The sequence below is a fragment of the Takifugu flavidus genome, chromosome 16 (genome assembly GCF_003711565.1).
Source record: "Takifugu flavidus isolate HTHZ2018 chromosome 16, ASM371156v2, whole genome shotgun sequence".
Classification (NCBI taxonomy): Eukaryota; Metazoa; Chordata; class Actinopteri; order Tetraodontiformes; family Tetraodontidae; genus Takifugu; species Takifugu flavidus.
Window position 1 is genome coordinate 10,504,156 of NC_079535.1, and position 25,061 is coordinate 10,529,216.

A 25,061-nucleotide genomic window follows, 5' to 3' on the forward strand; every position below is an offset into this window, starting at 1 on the left:
TCTTTTCTCTGCCTCCACTACTAGTTAAATTTGATACCAAAACCAAACACGAGGCGCTGGAAAGGTTTGACGGTTTATTAAAAGCAGTCAAGGAGAAAACGGCAATGTAATTGAGTTTCAGAGCTGAAAGATGTTTAGCTTTATTAGCCCGAGCTGCTCCGTCTTGGCAGTGTCTAGGAACCGGCTGGTGCAGCAGTCTCGAGCCAGAGTTCCGTGTAGGTGGGCTGGAATTGTGCGCCTGATCCCAAGAGCAAACACAGGTAGTCGGAGAGAAGGCAGAATTCAGCTGCATCGAATGAGCAGCCAAACTCAAATGGGATCTTCAGCTTAGCTATAAAAACTTAACAAAAACAATTAGCAGCACAGAAGAAACACCACAACCATCATGGTTTCTTCGATTTTGTTGTATTGTTTATTACAGTTACATTGATAAATGCTCCAAAAGGATAAAGTCAACTCAAACAAATCCATGCTTTAAACATTCGTTGTCTCTTTCTTCATGCTATGCTAACATAATTGTTTCCTGCACGTGTCTTCCTATTTTTCCTTTGAGGCTAGCATTAATCTTCTCTTCCACATCCCTCCATGAAAGGACAAACCATTAAAAAGAAAAGTGCCGTACTCAAAATATCAGCATGACTTACAGTAGCGCCGCAGCAGAAAGTCTCTGACAGCATGGCAAGACTGTTGATTCAACTTTCCTGATGACTTTTTCATTGCCCTTTGGTTTTGTTGGATCTTGAAACAACATAACTGAAGGTGAGCATCATGGCCCTACAAGTAGCATTTGGAACCCACAAAAATAAACAAAGCTTAAGAAAAAGTTCACAGCCCAAGTTCTCCGACCAGGCTCTCGCCGTTTCAGTCGTACGAAAACATCAAACCAAAATATTAGCGGTTTCTTTTTTTTCCCTCGATCATTACGGCCGTCCAAACAGAGAAAACATTGGCAGGACACATGATATACAGTCGGCCCTTGGCCAGACTTCCTATAGCGCACAGGATAAACCACAAAGTCACGAGGATGTGTTAAATGATTCAGCGTCAGTCCGAGTGGGTTGTGAGTTGTGCAACAGAGCTCTCAAATGAACTGACAGTGAAGCCCCGAATGAAAACCTTACGCCATTAAGCTACCGAAGGGAAATGGGAAGACAGCAGTTGAGAAACTCATCTCCACTGATGAGAGTCTCCTATCTGGAACTCAATCCTGCCACGAATGTAGTCCTCAAGCCAAACTTGATCCAGAATTATACCATTTGAAATGATCATTTAAGCACTGTTTCTAACACAGGCTCTTACAGCACATTTAAATCACAGGTCAAAGGTCAGCTGGAATAGGAAATGACCTGAAAGGGCTCGCAGAGGGTGACACGGATGATAACGACACGTGAGAGCAAAAGCTCTGTAATTGCTGGTAAACTGACTGAGACTGAGACGAAACCCACAAACATATATACAAACCTCAAAACCCCTTTTTCCTGATTAGCCGTGCACCGTTACTCCTGCGGTGAGCTCACCAGTTAAAGGGACGTTTGTTAGGACCTTAATAGCTTTAATTTCTCCTTGATTGCCAAGTTTCCCCGTCATAAATTTAAAAAAAAAAACACAAACGGTGACTCACATTAGATTGTTCTCAAGCAGGGAAAACATTGTTCTATGTGTGATTAAATAACAATGAGCTAACAACGGCGGGTCGGTACTGTACTTCCATAATAGTACAACTGTGATTAACAACCTGCTGCTGCTCAGCTATGGATTTATTTAACCATTAGTGTGATTAATCTTTCACAGGGTCTTTTTCCTAATAGCAGCATTTAGAGTAAATTATAGGGATATAATGCTTTGTTGATATTGTGCTTTGCTTTGGTATTTCGGAGCTCCTGATGTTGAAACAGGACAAAGAATGAGTGTCGTGAATCACGGGTTCACTCCGGGCCAAGCCCAACAGTATCAGGTGGATTATTGAGACCCACCCCCGGCCACAAAGTCGTCTGCCTGGTCGTCCATTCACAGCCTAAAAGGCACCTCAGCATAAAGTGGTGGTAACAACTGTTTTCCCCACCAGCGCGGAGAGACGGGGGATCACTGGGGCAGACAAATGGCTCTACAGCTGACAAGGGTCGAGGCTGAAGGGTCTTTCCTCGACAAATGTATCAGGTTTAACTCCTGGGCTTTGGGATTCACTCCGCTTCTCCGTGGGGTCCTGAGCACGACTCTGGTCCAAATAACTGATGAAGCATCTCGACGCTGCATCAGTCCGATACATTCAGGCCAAGAACAACTTCCATGATGTTTTATATGATGAGGACATGCGCTGCTAGGAATAAGGGAGGGGGGTGGAAAAGGGAAGACCGCAACTCCTCCAGTTGTCGTGCAGTTCCGCTGCAGCAGCACAGCAGAGTGCGGCCGACTCAGGGCCTGCGAAATCCATCACTGATAGGAACAGGATTATAAAACCCACTATCATGGGCTTGGAATGTTCCCCAACGCAAATGAAGACCGTCAAGCTTCCATATCACGTCCATCATATCACCCCTTCCATTCCCTTCATTTCAGAGAAGAACGGTCGGATCTTCTAGCCTTAAAACCAGAGCTGTGAGCACCTCACCAGCGGACGCATCCGGGTGGCTTCAAATCACCGTTTTCTTCTATCTCCGCTCGTTAACTTCTGCTCTCAGACACGACTCTAAAAAGTTACGAGCAGTTTCAGCGACATGGACAGAAAGGCTTTGTGAGTAATGTAAGCTAAAGTAACATGTTCCGCTGAGACGCCGACGGGGGAACTCAGTGTGAAGCTGTAAAATGCTTCAAGATGACCAGCGAGGGACAGACGGAGGGACTGCCTGTCACTTTGCTCCACTCTTCACAACCTGTTAACTGCACAAGCGGGGATCAAACTCAGTCTGTCGGGGAAAATAGGGATATGTTAAGATATACAAACGGGTGTGTGTTTCCACAGATCAGTATGGCTTCTCCAACATATAGGTTCTCTCCAAAATGTAGGTCACCATGAAATGGTGCAAGTAATTTGTGGGCCCCAGAAGATGTCCTAATAATTTGGAGCCTGCCCAGAGTTTGTTTTAGCCCCACGGTCAAGATTTACTTCCCTCTTGACTGATGGCTCAGGGCAAAAGTGAACAGTTTGAAACTGGCTGTTAGATTTGTGGGTCTCCCAAAGGAGTGGTCCTTATTTTGCTGACCCTGTAACACTTTCTCTGGCACCAGCCGTCCATCCATCACCGTCCTACCCGTTTACGACACTGGTCCAGGGTCTGGGTCAACGTGTCGACAGGCCTACCACAGCATCTCCCACACCCCCCTGTATGAGCCTGGTCCTGCTCAAGGTTTCTTCCTGTTAAAAAGGTTTTTCCTGACACTGTTGCTCACTGAAAGGTCAAAACAGACTGTTTTAATTTACAACCTTCCTCTTTTAGAGTTTGTTTCTCCACACAAGGGTCACAAAATATATCTGGAAAAATTTGATGGCTCGTTTCTGACCCATAAACAGAAGTATTTAAAAGTTCCAGACCTTGTAAATACAAACATGTCCCAGATTCAGAAGCTGGACGCAAGAAGTCTGCAAAGTTCATGCTCACGTGTGCGTGATATTTTCCGTTTGAGCAGCGAACGCTGAAGATCGTACGCAATCAGGTCATAAATTGTGCTTTTTAAAAAGCAGATTTTCGGCGAGCACGGTGAAACATTCAGCCTCAGAAAGAAGGAAAACACACCCGGAGCTTGACGGGGGCTTTGACATTGATGTATTGTGTCTGCAACTTTCCTCTCGGTGAATGAAAACTCATGCTGACACATATTTCCATGCTTCCGTTCATTTTCCTTCTTTGGTATTTCCCAGAAACAACAAGGCTTCTTTACTTCTCGAACTAACATTCGCAGACACCACTGGGAGCTGAGTCACAGAGGCTCCCCTCTGTTGGGGGACCTGGGTTCACAGGTCACCATGACGACAGCTGTGCCAGCTGCTGTGGCCCGGAGGGGAAACCAGGGAGCCTTTTCTTGCATTTCTGAATAAGGAAAGAGTGACCAAGCATTCCACTGACCCTAATACTAACCCCTTTGGGGAGACACTCAGAGTCTGAGCCCACACAACCAGAACCCAGCCGCTGTTGCCCACACAAACATCAGAATGAAGTCAGAACATCTGCTCACAACGTCCAGTAATTCCGTCATGTATTGTTAGAAACATCTCTGGCCTGCACTTTTTATCTTCTGTGACAAATCAGGAAATTTCAGCGCCACAGATCAGACTTTCCGAGCATGACGGCTCAAAATATCTTTATTATTACCCCCCATCTCTACAGATGTGCTACAGAAGACTCTCACCCCGCAGGAATGGTTGTTTCTTCTTTTGTGGAAGTTTTGGTGTAATGTGGAAGCATTGCAGATGCGCGAGCACATTTCCCGTGGTCGCATCTCTGCCACGGCTGGTTGAGGTGAGGAATGTTGCAGCTAATCCTCTGGTCTCGTCGTTGCTCCGAGAGGGTCAAAGTGGGATGATGAATGTAGTGGAGATGACCTGGGGGAGACAGGATGAAGCCATGCCGCCCCAAAATGAATGGTAGTCTAGCCTAAAACCAATAACCATACTTGGTGATGGATGAATTGGCCAAAAGCTGCGCTTCCTAATGATTTATAGCCGCTTCAGTAAAGCGTCATGCAGCAGCCCACCTGAAGAATGTACAATCATCGACCGTCTCAGGTCTGCAGAACGTTCCCCGTCCTCCAAAACTGAATTTACTGTCTTTTGTTATAAATACAAAATGACTCAGGTGTCATGTTCCAGCAGCGTTAGTCAAACTGAGTCATGCTAGACTACACAGACGAGCAGTCAGTGCGCTCCTCCGGGGGATAACAGAAGGATTCAAACCAGAAGCATTTAGCGATGACACAAGACGCTGGATTTCCGCATCATCCTGATGTGAATCCACACCGGACTGAACGTACTGGAAAAACACACCAGGAAATAAGTGAGCTCAAGAACAGACAGATGGGCCGTATCGAAAAGTTGGGATGCTTCCCTCTCATAAAACAATTATGGGGGCAATTACCCAGGGTAACAATAAAATGTTGCATTTATATTATAACATTTTCCGACCCACAAACCTTTGCTGCGTGTTCCCAAGCATTCCTTATACCTCGTAGGACCTCGAGACCCAACAATAGACCCCCCCTCCCCATCGCGACCTGATGCTCAACACATCTTTTGAACACAGCACCGGTCGGCCTTCCAGCACTGATCTCTACATCTGTCCTCTCCACGTGATGCGTCTCACAACAGGCGGCGGAGCTCTGAACGTGGCAGGGGGTCCGGCTGCGCTTGCGGGGAAACAGACCGGGACCCACACGTTACATTCGCCACGCTGGTGCTTTGGATTCAGGACCGAAGAGAAGAGACCAAGTTAAAGTATACAAATGACGACAGCCTGAGAGCCACGATTCAGTTTTATAATTTATTACTATTTGTCTCATTCCCACAGGACTGTGCTAGTTTAGTGCTGCCTGTACCACCTAATAATGGTTTTCTTCTCTTTCTCTCTCTCTTTCACTAACTCTGAGTGACCTTTAACCCCACCCAATCCCTTGTTTTAAATCAATAGCTTCAGGATAACAAACCATGACTAATGCATTGGCATGAATGTGTCTGTTCTTCCCTTCCTTCCCCCCCACCACTCATGGCCTCATCTACCCTTCTCCTCCTCCGGCCATCAGCAGGAGGGCCCCCCCACCCGTCTTTTCCTGCTTCAGGTTTGTTCCATTCCAGTTAAATGCAATTGTGAAAATGTTTTTCCTTATTTTGAGTAAACACTATTTTCCCCCTTTACTACAGGGGCTCAGTAGTGAAGGGAACCAGCACCAAGTCCCTCCGTGGTTGGAATTTCAGACTAACGTCTATTAAAATGATGCACATTTGCAAAGTACACAAAATAGTGGCTCTTCTGTTGCACAAGAGCGCACAGCAGCTCCATTTGTATTAAACTGCATGTGAACTATGGACTCCGGCAAATGCAGGCCTGATTTACCAACCGGATGAATCACCGGCTTCTAATTTTGAACGTAGTAATGAGTAATTTCATTTTCATAAAGCGCTGCCAAAAACAACACTTCAGCTTTGAAATCCTCATTTTCACTGAAGTACGGTAATTATATTTACGTCTCGTTACATGCTCGGATCTGTGAGTACACTCAGTGTCTCTCGTGCTTGTATTTAGTGATGTGTTTTGACCATCTCCATATACAGTACATTTCGTCTCTGTCAGCAGCTCCAATAGTTGGATTAGTGGCGGCACGTTGACAGTTGAAGCCGTTTCCATCCAGGTGCTCTGACCTGGTTACTAAGGACACGCATCTCAAAAATGATTCTGGGACGATACTTTGGGTTCCTGATTGTCAATTGGATTTCCAGGCTGAACTATTGCCCCAGAGATGCACTTAAACGCTGCATAGTTTTCCTTTTCTGACATTTTGGTCGCAGGTAACGCTGCACATGCGGCTTTCCAGGAGGGACATTTCACAGTCGGAGCTTTACAAGGTCAGCTGAGGAAACGTTGCCTCTGTTCTCGCCATATTAAAAGGGCGAGCACTTGTCCATGTTGCTTTTGGCGAGCCTCACCTTACGGGCTCCACTGAAGAGCTGTCCTCAGAGGAGTAAAACCACCTTCATTCCTGCCTGAGCTTGGACGGCCAAGAATCAAAGCAGCTACTGAATCAACACGTCAGATGCGTTGATTCAGTAGTTGGTTCTGGTTTTGATTCTGTTTTGCTGCAACTCTGCTTTGGAACTCCGGCGTACCCAGGATATTCGTAGATAGGAGAGTGCGCACACTGGCTGTAAATAATTTCTGCTCCTTGTTTTGATGGGAAACCACAGAGGTATCCATAATGATAAGTTACTGAGCATTACTTCAATGGAAAGTTGGAGTGTCACATATATTAAATCCCAGTTCACATGCTTGTCCAATCTGCCAAAACCTGGAACTGCCAAAGTATTATGAATAATAAAAAAAATAGTATCAAAACAGATGTTTGGCTTCAAAAAAAGATCATCTATATTGGGTTTTTTTCCCCTTAAATGGGTTCATCCCATTGGAGGGTTGTGACCTTAGCTGCACTTTTGTATTTCTGCAACATATTAGATCATGTTATGTGTTTTAAAGCCCGTTTTGTATCCTGTTTAAGCACAAGTTCCACAGAGGAATGCTAAGGGTTCTTAAGCTGTATTTATTACAACAGCTCAAAATGCAAGAAAAAAAGGTTCGAATTGCCTTTAGCCAGGTCACATGCTTACGTGTAAAGCCCCGCCACCATTAATATTAGAATAAGCTTTGGCGATAGTTTACCTTTTTTGGCCCAAATAAATCCCATCAGCAAAGTAAACACATATTTTACATTTATACATACAGCTGTAGTCTGTTTTCCTTTTTTCCTACTATTAAACACATGCAGGCTTTATCCTGGTTCCAGTTTCCGAGCTATGCCTATTTGTGAAACATAAATGGTTCCACGACACCAGAACATGACAGCTTCATATACGCTGGTGGTCTTTAGTCCCGTTGGATCGCTCCAAGAACCATGAGCGATTCTAGAAATTTAACCTGCAATATCTTACAGATTGAATAGAACATTAAGGAGCTCATATTCTCATCAATATCACGGTAGGTTAGCAGGACAACTAATGCTTCTGCAGGTACCACATGTCCGCCCCCCTTTTCTGTAGCACCATGTTGGATCTACTTGTCAGAAAAATAGAAACTCTCAAAATGGCTGTGTTGATGCTGGATTCTTTTGAATCGTTGCATTAATTTATTTCATATAATGGATTTTTAACACATCATAGAAATGTTTGCGTTCACCTTTCGGTGCCCTGTGGATTAATGAGGGTTTTGTTCAGGGACTTTGTCAGGTGTTGACAGATCAACCTTGATGGCCTCGCCCTAAGTGCAACATCCCCAGCAGGGCTTGTAGCGTCATCTGACTCAAAGCTGTGTGTCAGAGATCGGCCATTTGCACAACATAATCATTTTCTCCCTGACAATAAGCAGGAGTCCCTCAGAGAGAGGGGGCACCAGCTTCATGGGTGGCCTGGCCTTTCTCTTTGAATAAAGGGTCTTTCTGTGCCCATCCTGCCCATGACTAACGTGTTGGGAGCAGAGGCTGGAGGTGCGACCTTTGGATTTCTGCAGGTACAGCTGTAGCTCTTATCAATTCTTAAATTGGTCGTGACGCTGAGAACGTGACAAATAAAATGGAGTTCTGGCCCCATTCCTTGTTGTGATGTTTTTAATAATGCTTCAGCATTGGTGGAGCTCCTCTGTACATATGCTTGAGTTAAAAACAGCAGAACTTAATCTGTGTCTCATATCTTCATTTCTTGTCTGCAGACATTAACATTTACAAACAAAAGGAATTTTCCCAGAGCTGATGTCACGCCAAAAATGTATTTTTATTATTGAGTTATTATTATTGAAGTCAACAAGCCGCCCGTCAAAAGCTCGAGATGTGAGCTGAAAATCTGAGACACTGGATTCAGCAAAGTGTGACATATAAAAACAAGCAGAGGCGAGTGTTACATTTTCAGTAGTTTTATTGAAAAATGCCTCTTCTGATTCAGAAATAAATAAGAAAATAATGGTGTGTGTGGAATTCACAAAATGTGCAGTTACAACATGAGAAAAGCTAATCTAACTCCATAACCGAAACCAAACTGCATAGATAGAAAACAACTATATTCTGACTTCCTCGGTAAATATACACAAACATGCAATTCCACCATTTGGTACCAAAAAAAAAAAAGAAAGAAAAAATATGTTTGGATTCTTACACTAGGTCAGATTACCACTTGGTTTACAGAAATGAAGCGATCTTTGGTGGCGATCTTATGGAGTATGTGAAACAGCTGACATCAGGAGCGCGTGAAGCCTGTGACGTGTCTTAAAACATGCGTACTGTCTTTCCTGACATACTTCTTGCAGAGTTGTAACATGATTAGTGCATTACACAGTCTGGAGCAGATCAACGGTAAATGGGGGGTGGGTGGGTGTAACGACGTCATAATATTTCTGGAATTTAGTTTGGTCAAATTTCCCACGTTAAAAAAAAAAAAGATAAATATAGCCAGGGGTATCAAACCCATATAAGTACTAGCTTTGTTCTGCTAATCAGTTCATCCTCTCATGCGTGATCCTGGAAGTAATTTCAGCGCGACGCTTTCTCTTACTGTTGCTATGATGTTAGCGTTTCTGTGTTGTCTTGGGGTAGTGATCGCTTTCCACGCCGGTTTTGTGAGTTACCGGCTGATTGTACTGTCCCAAACCCTCCAGATGGCTCCACAGGTATGGGCACTACCTCAGGTTCAGGCGGGTACTGGCCGGCTAGAAACATATTTGGGACGGCAGATCAAATAAACTGTTCCTTCTGCAACTGTTCACATGCACAATTTAAATAATATTGCACTCTCAAATTCCAAAATAAGAAAAATCCCTCTCAGATGACTGCAAAACGAACAAAAAAAAAAAGTTTTAAATTGACGTGAGGACATTTAGAATAAAATTCATAAAGCTAAGTGCTAATAAAACGCAATAAAAAATAACCAGCTCTTATTACAGAGAACACGTGGAAATGGCGGGATAGCAATTTTAGGTGCTAACTGTTCAACATACAGGATAAACATGATGATTAACAGTACAAATGGAACATGCTTCAATCTAGACCAGGGCTGATTTGCCCACTTAAGGCATCGTAAACGGAGGTTATGCTGGTGGTCAGTAAGCAGAGGGTTACGAGGCACAAGCTCAACACAGATGTTAACTCGGGTTTTAGTGACGTCCCGCTCTATACAATCATTTACATGGCACCAACACTCTTATTTACACAAATCACCTCTATGGGAACTTTCTGCTACAGCATCTTCTTGGTTAGTACTTGCTCTGGATGGGATCTATACATGCTCCTTCCCTCGTAGAAACGCTCAGTCTGTGTTTAGTTTCCCCCCAACCGTTCGATCAAGATGCAAACAGGCCAGCGGGTTGCCATCGCTGTAGCTTGTAGCTGTGAGATGATGTTAGTGCCAGTCTGCTCCATTGTTTTGTTACTGTTTTGAATGTTCAATTTTTTTCTTTATTTTTAACGTCCGTGGCGAATTTCCGTACATGCCCCCACGGCAACTGGGCAAACATCTCAGAAACAGGACTTCAAAGTGTGAGTGGCACGGAAAATGTTAACCTGAAAATAGTGTAAAGAGGAAGGGGGTGAGTTTTATTTCTGTGGTACAAGGTTAAAAGCAACTCATCATTCAGGACTAGCTACGATGCTTTACATGCCAGCTTCTATGTCAAATGTATGGAGGTACTGGATCACAGAGGATCCCGACTGACAGTCCGTTAAACGCCGCCCTCCCCTCCCTCCGATGATAGAACCTGGCAGTCGCTGGTAGTCAATGAGGTCCAGCACTCGCTAAGCATCATTACTCAGAAATAAAATGGAGCTTTGGAGCTCTTTTGGGTCAAAAATCAGACCTCTGTTGTATTTATATCTCCACACATTTTCCACAGGAAGAAACAGTTGCAGTTAGTCTGCATCCGCATTTATCTACCTCACATGTTCTCTACTGTAAATCCATGCAGGGTCTTGCTAATCTGTACCTGTGTATCCTTGTCCGTTGTAAGGAATGCCAACACACTGAGAGGAATCACAATATCCAGGGGGTCCAGATGGTCCCCTCACTCCTGGAGTACCCGAGCGACCTGGAGGGCCGCGAGGCCCAGCGGAGCCAGAAGGACCCGGGGAACCTGTTCTCGACTCTCCTTGTTGCCCTGCGTATGGGTGAGAGAGGGTGGGTGAGCTTAAAACACAAAACCAGTGACACAGCTCAATTAAAAGTCTAGAGCTGTGTAGAGTTACCCCATGCCACCCCCCTTTCAACACCCCCATCCCACCAGCCTCGACTGTCTAGACGGTAAAATCTCAGGATGGAAAATCCCCCCCCCTCCTGCTTCTTTTTCTCTCCCCTAAGTGAGCCCATGTGTTCTGAAGGAAGCCATCAAAGAAAGCGAGTTGTGCAACAATCTCTTCCTCTCACACTCTCACACTCTCACACACACACACACTCACACACACACACACAACAGTGAGTCATCGGCGTAGACCCACTGACACTCGGTGGTTCCTCACTTCATTCACAGAAACAGAGATGTCAGTGTTTTTGTGGAGTGAACACATCAACAGCTTCCTGATGTTTTCACAAAGCTCTCCAAATCAGAATGGTTTTGATGTAGTGAGCAGAAAAAACACACAACTTGAAACACATTTTAAAAAAAGACAAATGGCCTCTTCTGAGCACACAAATCAGCCTGACTAGTATTTTCTTGTTCCAAAGATCGTTTCTAGAATTACACCATGGCTCTGACTAAAGGTGGATTTATGAATATCAAACTTCCAGTCCAACACGACAAGGAAGGAAGGAAGGAAGGAAGGAAGGAAGGAAGGAAGGAAGGAAGGAAGGAAGGAAGGAAGGAGGGAAGGAGGGAAGGACTGGACATACAAAGACACAATATACAAATCTGTGGGAAGCTCTCCTACCTGGGGGCCCAGGTGGACCTCTTTGTCCTCTGATACCAGTTCCTGGTTGTCCCCTCTCTCCCTTCTCGCCTGGCAAGCCTTTGTCAAAACAAAACCAAATTCAAAACTCACATTTACCAGTTCCTCAGATAATAATGTGCTTTTTTTGCATCTGCATCTTCAGCAGCCTCCAACCACAAAGCGTTCAGAAAAAGAAATGTCACCTCTTTCTCCTTGATTTCCAGGCAAACCAGAGTTTCCAGGGAAACCTGTCCGTCCAGGTTGTCCAGGCTCTCCGCGGATTCCTTGGTCACCTGGGGGTCCAGGAGGACCGGGGGGACCGGGAGAGTTGCTGCGGTATCCCGAGGGAACCTGGTTCAGCATCATTTCAACCCTGGTCATCTGGCCTGAAGGAAATGAAGACGTTGGTTTTAATTGCCTATATATCAACACCCCCGACCCCCCAACAGAGATTTCTGGAAGAGGGAGAATAGCTTTGCTCACTGTTGACGAGCTGCTCGCAAACTTGTCTTGCAATGGAGCGCATCATGTGCTGGGATGCAAAGTCTCCCTGGAAACCAAAAGAATAACATGCTGAGATCAGGATTCCTTCCTGACAGACAGAGTTGTAATAATGTAATTAACTCAAACGTACCCGTTCTCCCTTCTCTCCCTTGAGTCCAACAGGTCCCTATAAGAGCGACGAACAGCGTTAGAACAATCAAAAACCTGCATTTCACATTGTCGCTACTCTTTTGCCAATACATACTTGGTTTCCTGGATCTCCCTGCTTTCCTGGTTTCCCAGTAATTCCCGGTACTCCAGGATTTCCAGGGTTTCCCTGGACGGACACATAGAAAGTGTTCTCAAATCTCTTTGCACGAGGCGCCATTACCAACATTTAACTCTGCTAATCATTAGGTAACCAGTGTTGGAAACTTTATACGCTTCCACATCTGCAGAGGTGGGATGTGGGCATGAAGCAGACAGGAAAACAGTGGAAACACACATGCACAACAGCCAACGGTGGGATGATGACCCCCCAACACACACACACACACACACGCTCACACACACATGCTCATACATGCCAGTCAGCATTAATTAGAAAACCGAAATGGGTTTGCTGTTTGTGAGTTTTAAACCAGCACACTGTGCCAGTTGTTTGTGATTGTGATGGTAGAATTAAGGCCAAACAACAGCCAAAAACGAGGCTCGACCCCCCTCCTCGTTAGAGTCAGAGGGGCCCCCGCAGTCTTGATTGGGAACAATTCATGCAGTCATATCAGGAAACGGCACGTGCGCCAAGGTAATTTGGCTCGTGACTCCACACGTTCTAAGCACGTCGACTCTCACCATGGGCCCTGGTGGGCCTCTGGGTCCAGACGACCCCTCCTTCCCTGGTGGCCCCTGCGAAGAAACAAAGTACAATCACACATAAGTTAAAGTTCACTGGGGACCTCATTCATGCAATACATCAGTGTCAAGGCCCCATATTGGCTTCAGCCACGAGTCTTTTTAAATGACTCAATTAGGGCTGTCGTGTCCATTTGCAAGCTCTAAAGAGTGTGCACATCGAGGAGGCGTGGGGGGGGCGTCTTACCCGTGCTCCTGCAGGTCCGACTGGGCCTAGAGGACCACGCTGCCCGGCAGAACCCTGTTTAAAAAAAACAGACACACTTTATTAAGTGCTAACAGTCAGGAACAGAATATTTGCACAGCTCCCCAGTGCCCCCATCACAGCAGATTCTACATCTGTAGGTTTCCACTCATTTCGCCAAAGATAATACATCATCCTTTTTTCCAAATCCTCGGGAACTTCTCCCTTGTCTGTTGACAGATGGTTGGTAGACATCTGCCTAGACAGCAGTTTTACAATAAAGGCCATTGTCTGAGGCAACTGGGACAATGGCGCCAACAGATTCTGAAGTTCACGGAAGAACTTTCTCCCATGTCGGAATTTGCTCATTCAGAGGAATGAATAAGCAGTTGTGATGCTCTCCCGAGCAGAAAAGTGGGAGTTGGGTGAATGACGATGACGTGCAGCTGCCAAATTTAATGCTTCGAATAAAAAAGTAGTTACCCTGAAGGAAAGGTGGGGGGAAGGGGGGGTTCTGACAGAAATCTCTCCAATTTTACCCGCAACAGTTTTGTCCTCCGCCTGACATCTAATGTAAGTACAGTAAAGAAGCTTCAACCCTGAAACAGAGTCACGATCATCATCAATTACAAGGCTGGGAAAGAACATGTTCCATTCCCCTATTTCCTCTCTGGTCACCCGCGTCTGTGCTTCATAATAATTTAACTGCCTCACTGGCTTTCTACCGTTTGTCAATCACTGGGCTGAACTGAGCGTGTGGGTCTCCCTGAGGATGGCATGGCCAACCTCCCACTCCGAGTGTGGTTTTAATCTCGCTGAGTGGACTGAAAGCAGCAGCACCGCTCTCGATGGATCGTCTCTTGTTTCCTGTTCGTAAGCCACAAAATGAGAGGGGAGTTTACTTACTTGAACACCAGGCTGGCCCGGATCTCCACGATCTCCCTTTGGTCCTTGGCGACCCTGAAAGTGGAGAAGAAGGTTTGGAAAAGGAGTTCTGGTCTCTGTTTTACGCTGTCTGACGTCATATATGACTAGAAAATCCCTACAGGGCGCTGCCTGTTAGGTGGGAGTGCGTCTTTAAACCAGCTTTTTAGGACTTGATGGGTCTTTAAACTGTGCAATTACATCTGTGTGAACGCTCAATGCGGTTTCAGGTGGACTTACAGGTGATCCAGGTAGAGACAGTCCATTAGGACCCTGTGGACCTGGTGGTCCCATTGAGCCTGGGAGACCTGGCTCACCACGTGGACCCATTGGACCCTGAAACATTTCCCGGGTGAAAAGATAAGTGCTTACGGATAAGTCCAGAATTGGTCTTTCGTGTAACTTAACAACATTTGCAATTAAGTCATAGACACTCACGGAGTTGCCCTTTTCTCCTCTGTCTCCCCGTGGTCCCTTAGATCCTGGGCCTCCCTGGAAAAGACAGAATTAGAATATAACAAATCCAGACGAACAGAACTGAAACCTCCAAAACTTCCCAAACCCTTACTGGATCTCAGTTCAGCAAGAACTCATATTCCAGTTACTCTCTTCATTATTAAAGCCCCTCTTTCCAAAATGGTAAAACAACACCGCCTCAATTATCTCAGGTACAATATGGATTCACCATCATCCTCAAATCAAATTTGACTTCTGATAAAACCATTTCAGCTAAACTGTAATCGCATCTTTACCGGAGGTCCAGAAGGTCCTGGTGCTCCAATGCTGTCCTGTGTGCATGTGCAGGAGTGGGGGAGGGAGGGACACTTGGCCTCGTCTCTCTATGAAAAGACAAACCCATCAGAATCAGTAGGACCGTCACAGAAGCACGTGTAAGACCCCCCCACAATCGCATCATCGCTGAGCGACGGCGCCCTGGCGCTTTCGACGAAGAAATAAGACTGGACAGATGCTCGAGCCTCCTGATCATGCTGCCATTAGCTTGATGCATTGAGATCTGCTCCAAATTGCAGGTGAATTACTTATAATTGGATAAATGCGCCTGCGTGGTGAATGAAAATAAACGGCAGGACCTGCAATCTGGAGCAATACTTGCTCTCGTGTAAGTGGGAGCTCGTACTAGCAACAATACAATTAGCACAATTAGCCAGCGCACACGAGCCACTTTAGCTCAGTAGAGATGATTTCTTTATAAACATCTAGTTAGGAGCCTGATGAGAACATGCCAATATAGCATAAACGTCTGAGCAGATACGCGTGAATACAGTGGAAAATCCTCTGACACACAGCAGATTAAAGGGAAAGAATTCAAGATTAATGGGGCAAATTAGCTACAATTACTCCAACATCAGCATCAAAACACTCCATGTATAGCAGCAGGAGCTGCCATTCTAAAACCAACACTTACTGTTGCAGGCAGGTCGCAGCATTTGTCTCGGCTGATCCAGCTTAAGCTGCAAATAATATCGAACATCTGGAGCTGGAACTGCACAAGAGAAGAAAACATACATCAAGATGCCATTCGTAAAGCAGATGCAGACAGCAGAGACCTCGGGAGGACGAGACACACGCAGGACTCCGTCCCTGCGAGCCAGCGGCAACAGCTAAGACTCAATTTTTGCCTCTTGGAAACGGTTCGTTCTGGAAATGTATGCTTTTATTTTCGCTTACTGTTGCAGACTGCCTCCTTCCACCTCCAGACTTGACCATCTTGCCAAGCACTTCGTAGCCGTCCAGCGTGATGTTGTTGGCTGCTTTAATGGGCCTCTCTGCCACCTCTTGACAGTCCACGTTGATCTTGACTTTGTCTGGAGAGACCGTGATGTGGAGCTGTGGGGGGAAAGAACGAGGCTTCAGCTAAACACAACATTCTTGACTTCTTAATGCCAACCGGCAACGCGTTTTTCATTTAAAATGCCATCGTGCATCAAGAGGGACAAGGCTCAAACAACCTCAGTGAACCCTTCAAGGGCCTTTTTTGGCTTATTAAAGAGCTGATACCACGCTCGGCATAATTGCAGGGTTCCGGGCATCATTTCGCCCCTTTTGATGTTGATTATAGTTTCCATTGTTTCCCAAGAGTGGTCAATGATTTGGCAAAAGGCTGCTGCTTGATTCCTGCGGAGCTGAATGGACCATAAAGAAGGCAAAACGACAAGGTTTGCTTTTCCAGTTGGAGTTTCAAGCAACAACACAAGATGACAAAGTGCCAGAAGTTTCCTCTCAAACTCCCCGCTCAACATCTTGAAACAATATCGTTTGCGGCCTGCCATCACACGTCCTACACTTTCCATACTTTTCCTCCATAGTTGCAAATTTTCCCCAGCTCGACAGGGAGACAAGCGCTCTTTATGTCAGGAGAAGCAAGCCACCATTTTTCTACAAAGACCGCACCGACCACAGACAAGGCCACAGTCCTTGGCAACCAATCACAAACTTACAGTTGACTTCCTTGGCGACGGATCAAACCATCCGGTCAGCCACAAAGAGAGAGGGGTGTCATTTATCCCAGCGTCTTGATTACACCCCAATGCTTCTGTGGGCTTACCAAAACATATTTGGACGATCTAGCAGGAGGCCAAATAATGAGCATGAACATATTACCTCACCGATCGGCAAGCAAACATAAAAAAGGACGACGTTCACTGGAAAATAGGGTCTCAGGAAACTAGCTGGCTAGTGACCAGCACTTGTACAGTCGATATCTGCTGCTGAGCAATCGTGGTGTCAACCCTCTACAGTCAAAGTGCGCATCCACACACACGAGCGGTCATGATTCCCGTCACTTTAGATCTTATGGTCCTTGGCTCTTCTTTCAGGATTCTTTCATTAGCTTCATGCATGCATTCAAGAATGGGTTTCACTACATGAGTCCAAGACTCTGATTAAGCAATGAACTAATCAGGAAAAATCCATTTGCTTTTCACATTTTTGCCGACCTGCTGACTTCATTTTCACGGTTCTCTGTGTTGCCTGGCACATGCTAGCAGGCTGCTTGATTACCTTTTAATTTCCGGTATTTCTAGATTATTAGAAATAGCCCAAAGATGTGCTTTTTTAAACACCACAATGAGAGCAGTGAGAGCACAATTTCACAAGAAAAAAACATCGTCTCTGTCTAAAGTAGCGTACGTATAAGTTGGAACATGGAGAGGAAAGTCTAAAGGACGTTTACAGCTCTCAACAACAAGGTTTGTGTGTGTTTTCAGCGAGGGGGGTGAAGTTCAGGGTCAGCGCCTCACTACAGCAGCTCACACACTCGTGCTCCTACCAGTGTGACGCTGAACCATTGACTGGCTGCTACAACTCATGGAAAATGTCTTCTTCACTCCAATCAACAGGAAAATTCTCCCGGCTGACTCCCACTCCTCCAGTGTGGGAGGGGATTCCCTGGTGGGCTAGTGAGTGGCTAACATCTGTAAAAGTCATCAGTGAGAGCTTTCCCACATGTTCAACTACCGGTATACCATGACCCCCTTCCTCAGGCAGCGTAACTCCTTATTACCTCAAAGCCCCAAATCTACCAGAAGCCTGGCAGATACACAACAAAAACAGAAACAAAATGCTGAATTATGGTCATTTTAACACAAAGAAACTGATGACTCCGAAGCTCTGCAGAGTTCTTGGATTGTAGCAATTAAGAAATATTTTGTTCCGTTTATTAGTTATTCTTTTTTGAATGCTAATACTGTGAAGAAGCAAATCTGAAACCTGAGGGTTTTTTTTTTCCTTTCTCTGGACACATAAATAATAGCCCAGGCCTCCAGACTGACGCATGTTGAGGTCAGTCTGAAACAGCTACGGACAAAGTGTTGGGAAGCCACAGACAGCATGTTAATGCACACCGGCAGCGGCGGCCAGGAAATAAGAAGCTAGGTAGACCACTGTAGGTTCACCGGAGTATGGAATAAAAACATCGACTTCCCCACAAAACTGGCCACTGAATGTACAGTCAGGCCAGCGTCTCCATCGCAGCCACAACCAGAGGGTTTACACGCACACGTGCATACACATATGAATCAGGCCGCTGTCCAAGTGGACCAGCCATGATGTCAATTTTATCCAGATGACCCATCATACAGTTTCCAGGGTTCCGTTCCCCTTAATTAAACGCATGATGCTGGATGGCGAAACAGAAAAGCCAGTTGAGGAAAATGCTCTGATGTTGGAGCCAATTTATCGCTCACGGCAGCTCAGGAAGCAGACAGCCTGTTATATCAGATAAGACCGTGGTGCATTTTAAAAAGGGGTCAATCTGATTAGCTTTGAAACTGCAGTTGGACAGCGATTCCCAAGTCATTCCAGGTCACGATGGAAACATATAGCTCCTCATTATTCTGGCCTCTGCACCGCACTGTGATGGGATGCAACAAAGGATGCTTTGCAGCCACTAAATGTTAACACTTGAAACTATTATTCTCTTTTTTTTATGTTGCCTGAAAACATCTAAGGGTGGAACAAGAACACTAAGGCATTCTAAAGTTTAACGTGAGAACCTTTTTATTACAGCTTTTCGACACCAAACACATGGTGGGATGTAGTCTGTGCCATTTAGATGCATTATGGGAAATAGTTTGGAAACTGCACCAAAAATCTGTATTTCTTGAGTCTTTCTGTAAGTAAAGCTTAAAATTTATGGTGGAAAAACGCTTCTATAAAAGTATAACAAGGACAAATAAACTTCAACTGAGTTGGTGGCAGCTGGTGCTAAATGTCAGCTCACACTGCTTTGGAATTCCTGATTACCAGGATATCCTTCGGTCTTGATGTGGTCAAACCCCCGTGATTACTGTAACCATACATATTACAAGCAGTCTGTGCGGTATCAAAGTTTTCCCTAAATGCGTTCATCGTCTCCAAAAGCCATTTATCATGCCAACTAACCGTGGTCGGAAAAGACGAGAGATGGAGCGCAATTAAAAACCAGGCCTAGCCTGACAGCAGGGCAGCCTTCTTGAGATGGAGGGCAGGTAAAAAATGAACAGACTTAAAACCGATACATGAATAACATCATTATATGGCATCCACATAATGCACGCACCTTGTGGAAGCTACCATGGAAAACCCGTTTCACTTGCTCCTGATTGAATGTGGCTTTCTGGATCTCGCCTCGAGTGTCCTTGTTGTAGAATGTGATTGTTTTGCTGGAAGCTGAAAGGAGAAGAGTCTGGATTAATACCTGAGACTTGGTTATGGTGCTGAGGCACGCAAGGCACAGACAGGATGGCAGAGTAGGCTTCTCCGGAGAGCCAAGGTGGATTATGTGCAAGCTCCTATTTGCTTCAAAATTTTATTACACTTATAAAACATATATACAAATAAATGGGAGGCTGAAAGAATTCAAGTTGAATTCCAAAATTGCAATTTAATTCAGTGCAGTCTGCCATTTTTCAATAGGCCTGATCTGACAAAGATCAATTAGCTTTGGTTGTCCAAACAGGCTGAGGAATTGAGGTATAACATCTCTGGTTTCTAATCCAGTCCAGCTGTGCACGCCTTCGCTCAGCTCCCCAGCTGAGGGCCATACGAGGATACTTACGGTTGAGGCTGACCCCGACTTCAGGGTTGTTGTTTTTGTCGGAAATCTGCCAGATATCAAAAGGTTCCGAGGGCGAATCGGGCAGCAGGCGGAAGAGGAGGACGATAGTGTAAGATGGGGGTAGACCCTCCGGATGGATCTCCCTGTTAGTGGTAAAAACATACATCCGCATTACACCCAGACTGTCACCAGCAAATCCTGTAACAACGGTGTAGCATCCGCCCTGTCAAGCTAGCTGTAAACAATCGCCGTTCTCCTGGTGGACTGGCAGGAACAACCCACATGCTGAAATCATTTTCAGAAGGTTTCCATTTGTGCAAATTAAGACAATTGCCCCCCACCACAGCAAATCCACGAGGTTATAAACATATTTACAAAGCATGTTGGAAAGCTCTGGATTTCTGCACTTGGCCAACACCATTTAAAGCATGACCCAGGGGGGAATTATTGTTTTCCTGCGTAACATAGGTGAGAGGACAACCTGTTAAAACATATTTAATGTGTTACTCTTCATTTTTTCCTGCATCTAGGGAAAAGACTCCTGTGACCACAGAGGCTGTTGAGGATCTTTGTTGAGACATGACTGTGGGCTGAGCGATAAGGCTGGAGAGATGCATGTTATGACACTCCCACTCTGTCTGGTTGACACACCGCAAATAACCATTAGCTTGAAGTCTTACTTGGTTGGCTGGTTTATGAAGGAATCTTTGTGCACCCTGTAGGCAATGTAGCTGTTGAAGGAGCCCGGCTCCATGGAAACACCGTTCATTCCGGCAAAGGTCTTGTCTGTAATATTGAAGGCCTCCAGCATCCTGAAGCCTGCAGAAGGATGGAAAATGACCATTGTAGCACAGTATTTCTTGTGACTGACAACAACTTCAGGGGGAAATTGATGATGCTGCTTACCAGGTGTTGTGTACCCATTGATGTAGATCAGAGGGCAAGCTAGGGCAGGACAAAAAAGATTAAGACAACTGGAAAAACAGACTGGAAAGAAAGTGACTTGTACTTTTCCTGACCCCCCCTGAAAGTGTAGTAAGCAAACCTTGATTGGTGTTAAAAAAGTGTTAAAAAGTAAGACAGAACTTAATTATATGATGAGAAATTCAATAATCTGTCTTACTGGAAGTGGCTGTTTCACAGATGAAAGTGATCAAGTTGTCTTGGATCTTGGCGAAAGCATCATAATCGTCTACAACAAACACGTGTCTCTCGCTGGGTTTGCTGCCAATGATTCTCAACTCGGTCATGTCTACGTCGGCCACTCCCACCACAAAGACGCTGTAGCCTGCAGGAATGAATAAAAGGCTTTATTAAATGAAGCGGATCAGTTTGGGAGGACACCAAGTCAAGTGGATTATGAAAACCAGCTCTGATGCGAATGCACACAAAGCAGATGAATTCTGCCACGCCTACCAGAGTGCTGCAGTTTCTCCGCACTCTTCTTCACGTCGTCCTGGGAACGTCCATCGGTGAGTACCACCAACACCTTTGGCACGTTCCTCCTCATGCCGTTGTCTGAGGTGAAGACTTTCTCATAGACGTGCTTCAGAGCGATGCCTGGAGCAGAAGAGGACATAGACCCATGTCTGATCGGAACAACTTTTTTTATAAAATCAACTACAACGGCTTTATTTTTCTCAGTGCCACACCTGTCTTGGTGTTTCCTCCTCTGTAGCGCACAGATTTCAAAGCTGATATCACGACGCCTTTGTTATAGTAAGTGTTGAGTTTGAATTCTGTTTTGGCGTCATCACTGTACTGCACCAGTGAAACCTGTTCAAGGAGACAAAACGATGGATATTGAAAGAGTATAATTCAACAGAGACATCTTTTGAGAAGCCACGGAGAGTTTAACCTGCACGCACCTGCATGCCGTTGGGGCTGATCACGTCAAATGCTCCGATCATGCTCGTGACAAATTGGATCACCTTGTTGAAGCTCTCGTCGCCGATACTCCAGGAACCGTCGATGAGGAAGACCAGGTCTGCCTTGGCACCTTTGCACACTGAGCACGGATGCAAAAATGTTTGTCAAAGGAACGGTTTATGGCCTTATCGCACTGGGCTCTGCGTTTTTTGGAAAAGTAAGGATGTGTCTCGAAAACTATTATTACACAGAATGGTTCTTATTCTATATATTCTTTTGAAGATTGAAAATGGTGCATTCAGCCACTTCTAACTGCCACACACAATGGCAAATCTTGGAATTGCAGAGGTCCCAGACGATTGTCTCATTGATGTTAAATTTGGGGGAAACGCACAGGCTGCCCAAAGTTCATGTCTCTACAGTATCTGAAGATCTCAGAAGCATGGGCTGTTTGATATCACGCCAATGTGACAGAGATCCTCACCATCCAGTGCAGGCGGGACTGTTGCAGGAGCGGGAGGGGTGGGAGGTTGGGTTGGCACCGCTGTGGTTCTGACCACTGAAGAACAGAAGAGAAACTTGCATTCAACCATGAGTTTCAATGAACTGGAGGGTTTTGGCATCTCATAAGTCCACATTACAGTAGCGCAGAGAATGTTAGCTTACATGTCTTCTCCTGCACGCTGACCCCAGGTCCCTCCAGGTTGGGGGTTTGAGTGTACACTGTTGCATTGTAAAGGGTGTCAGGGCTCAAACCGTCGAAGCAATAGCTGCTCTCTGAGCCCCTGACAGTGATCTCCTGGGCTCCGTTTTTGGATTCTGCTGATGCAGAGACAAGATCAGAGTGGCAGAAGGTTTATTATGTGTAGCATGCTGAGAGTAATGCACTTACGGTCCAGAGGGTTGACTTTGAGTCTGTAGGAGGTGGCCGCTCTGTGAGGGGTCCATCGGATGCAGAAGGAGTCATGGTCGACATTGTAGGTGGTCAGGTCCGTCACATTCAGGTACACTAAAGGGAAGCATGACTCTCACTATGGGTTCTTCTTCAATGAGGGTTTTGACAATGTAAACTCAAAACTCAAAATTCATTCTCCCTTACATGTGGTGCCTTCACCATCCAGAGGTTTACTGAAGCCTTTGTCATATTGTGCCAGGACCTCAAGGTCATATGTGGTTCCAGGTTTCAAGTTATGCAGTTGGTGAGAGGTGACATCCCCAACAAAGACCTCTGTGTAATCCTCTGTAGAGTCTGAAATGGACAGAGGTGGTTTAAGAAAATGTCCAAAAATGTGCATCCAATTAGAATCACCACACATGATCCTACACCAACACGCTCATACCTTTGGGCTTGTAGAGCAGCTTGTATCCATTAACCTTAGAGGGGGCGGGGTCCCAGGACACCCGGAAGCGAGTGTACCATTCGTCAGAAACGCGAAGGTTTCGGGGTCCGAGCATATCCACTGTGGAGCACCAATACAGGCCAGTCAACACAGTGTATTCCTCAGTGTATCCAGTTTCAGTGACCTCTCAGCATGGTCATTATTAAAGCATGAACATGATGATTGGCACATCTCACCATATTATCTAGAGGAGCAGGGTTTTGATAGTACTGCACTTGTTTAAAAGAAAAATGACTCTCAGGCTTCAGCCAGCACAGGAAGCGCCCTCGCTCAAGAGCACGGCCAAATCTTGATTCTCTGGCAGGGACTCCTTATGCTTTAAGCCTTTCCAAAAAAGGGGCAGTAATCCCACTGTTTCTGATTTAGTCATATTGTCTTAGACTCTAAAGTAACTCATCCCTGTCCTTGTTTTTCTTTCTTGTTGATTCCAGACTGCTAGTCCGTGTGTGTCTGTGTGTGTATTCAGACATACACAACAGATAGTATGGATAAAATATACATACACGTGCGTCCATTTCCTTCCAACTCTCCTCCAGGTCCGTCATCATAGATGGCCGTCACTTTGATGTTATAAGGAGTGTCTGGATCCAGGTTCGGCAGAAGAACATTGTTCCTGTTTGCTGGTACTGTAGTCTGCCATACCCATGGGTTGAGGGAAGATTAAATTAGATGATTAAATCAGATTTGTCCTTTCTTTAACTTTGTGGACTTGTCAGCACGCTTACATATTCCTCAATGGGGTCTCCGGTAGTTGGAGCATAGGTGATGCGGTATTGCGTCACAGGGCCTATAGCAGGTTCCCAGCTGACAGTGAGTGAGGTGGTGGTTGGGTCATATACCTGCACGTTCCTTGGTCCACTACGTGGCACTGAGGGTGCATAAATACGTACAACGTGAACATCTTCATGTATCCAGACCCTGTGCGATGAGCTCTTATGCTGTGTTTGGGTTCTTACGTGTCTTTCCAGCGTCACTGATAGCTGGACCCTCGCCATCGCTATACAGAGCAACCACTCCTACATTGTAATCAGTGTCTGGGAGCAACTGCTCCAGGAAGGCTGTGGTCCCTGGTACCACAATCTGCACCCAAAAAAATGATATATGTGTCAGCGCAATACCAATACCCCTACAGATGATTAAACTCAGGCAAAGACACAGAATATTCAAAGTGTTTTCCGCTCAGTCGAGAAATCTGTGTAGGAGCATGCAGACATGATAGATATTCCCACCCATTGCATACAAAAGGATCATTCGTCTCTGTGTTGGCAGCTGCTGCTGTTGTCCCCTCCCTTTGACATCTCTTTCATTCACCAACTCTTTTTCTCAGCAGAGAGGGAAAAGGCCACATAAGTTCTGTCTGACAGTCTGACAGCTGATTACAGAGGGGCTCAGAGGGTCAATTCGATGGACAAGATAAGGTCGGCATGGCTTGAGGACTCTGACATTGAGATAACCCCTGAGAGTGTCTTGTGTAGGCTCCGTTGAGATCAAGAAATGATCAAGATGTCCTGTGTTGTGGGCGAAGGGAAGGGAAGATGCAGATTTTTCTATTTCAAGCTAAGCTTTAGGAACTGAATCTGGTCTTTCACTCGACAGATCTTCATCTGACGTGCATTAGTGTGCCGAGACCTGAAAAACTGACGGAAATCCAGACAGAGCAGATGTGTCTTAATGGAATGTGCCTCTCTTCAAAGAGCACCCAATTAGATTTGTAGTGAAGAAATGGCTCTTAATTGTGCCACGTTCCGGGCAGATGCTTGTTGCATCCTGGCCAGAGAAATATTTGGGGTTTCGCTAAGCCATGCAGACTGCCGAGCTCATGAAAACACGGTTCACAAGGCTGCCAGATGCCACAGATTTACAGTAAAGTGGTACAGTGTGAAGACGTCTTAGTTGAAAAGTTAGAGATAAAAAAAATCACACCTTCGTTGTGTGTGTACAATTTATGAATTCTTAAGAAGCAGTGGAAGGACACTCACAGATTCAGAAGGCTTGGCACCATTCACAGGAGCGTAGACTACCCGGTAACCCTCGACGGGGCCTTTGGCAGCCTCCCACCGAACATTCAGGGTGTTGGTAGTCGGGTTGAAAACCTCAATGTTCCTGACTGGGCTTCTTTCCACTGTGGAACCAGCAA

At 45.5% G+C, this 25,061-nt stretch overlaps 1 protein-coding gene across 4 annotated transcripts in view; it reads right to left on the reverse strand.

The window, feature by feature from the left end:
- col12a1a (collagen, type XII, alpha 1a) overlaps positions 1-25,061 on the reverse strand; it is a 55,532-nt gene that overhangs the window by 5,994 nt on the left and 24,477 nt on the right. For 2 of the 4 annotated variants that reach the window (XM_057058768.1, XM_057058767.1), the window contains 32 exons: positions 24,904-25,046; positions 23,881-24,004; positions 23,650-23,792; positions 23,428-23,557; positions 22,865-22,984; positions 22,624-22,773; positions 22,417-22,533; positions 22,191-22,343; positions 22,009-22,083; positions 21,524-21,663; positions 21,308-21,431; positions 21,072-21,215; positions 20,779-20,943; positions 20,562-20,600; positions 20,336-20,474; positions 19,656-19,798; positions 19,158-19,267; positions 15,788-15,946; positions 15,525-15,602; positions 14,851-14,937; positions 14,537-14,590; positions 14,339-14,434; positions 14,081-14,134; positions 13,178-13,231; positions 12,931-12,984; positions 12,344-12,415; positions 12,230-12,265; positions 12,079-12,145; positions 11,799-11,981; positions 11,596-11,673; positions 10,659-10,829; positions 8,585-9,389 (listed from right to left, as the gene is read on the reverse strand). In XM_057058768.1, the coding sequence (XP_056914748.1) occupies positions 9,241-9,389; positions 10,659-10,829; positions 11,596-11,673; positions 11,799-11,981; positions 12,079-12,145; positions 12,230-12,265; positions 12,344-12,415; positions 12,931-12,984; positions 13,178-13,231; positions 14,081-14,134; positions 14,339-14,434; positions 14,537-14,590; positions 14,851-14,937; positions 15,525-15,602; positions 15,788-15,946; positions 19,158-19,267; positions 19,656-19,798; positions 20,336-20,474; positions 20,562-20,600; positions 20,779-20,943; positions 21,072-21,215; positions 21,308-21,431; positions 21,524-21,663; positions 22,009-22,083; positions 22,191-22,343; positions 22,417-22,533; positions 22,624-22,773; positions 22,865-22,984; positions 23,428-23,557; positions 23,650-23,792; positions 23,881-24,004; positions 24,904-25,046 (3,551 nt within the window). In that variant the 3' untranslated portion in view covers positions 8,585-9,240. Of the gene's footprint in view, positions 1-8,584; positions 10,240-10,658; positions 10,830-11,595; positions 11,674-11,798; positions 11,982-12,078; positions 12,146-12,229; positions 12,266-12,343; positions 12,416-12,930; positions 12,985-13,177; positions 13,232-14,080; positions 14,135-14,338; positions 14,435-14,536; positions 14,591-14,850; positions 14,938-15,524; positions 15,603-15,787; positions 15,947-19,157; positions 19,268-19,655; positions 19,799-20,335; positions 20,475-20,561; positions 20,601-20,778; positions 20,944-21,071; positions 21,216-21,307; positions 21,432-21,523; positions 21,664-22,008; positions 22,084-22,190; positions 22,344-22,416; positions 22,534-22,623; positions 22,774-22,864; positions 22,985-23,427; positions 23,558-23,649; positions 23,793-23,880; positions 24,005-24,903; positions 25,047-25,061 lie in introns of those variants that run through there. The other 2 variants (XM_057058769.1, XM_057058770.1) reach the window with 2 other exon arrangements.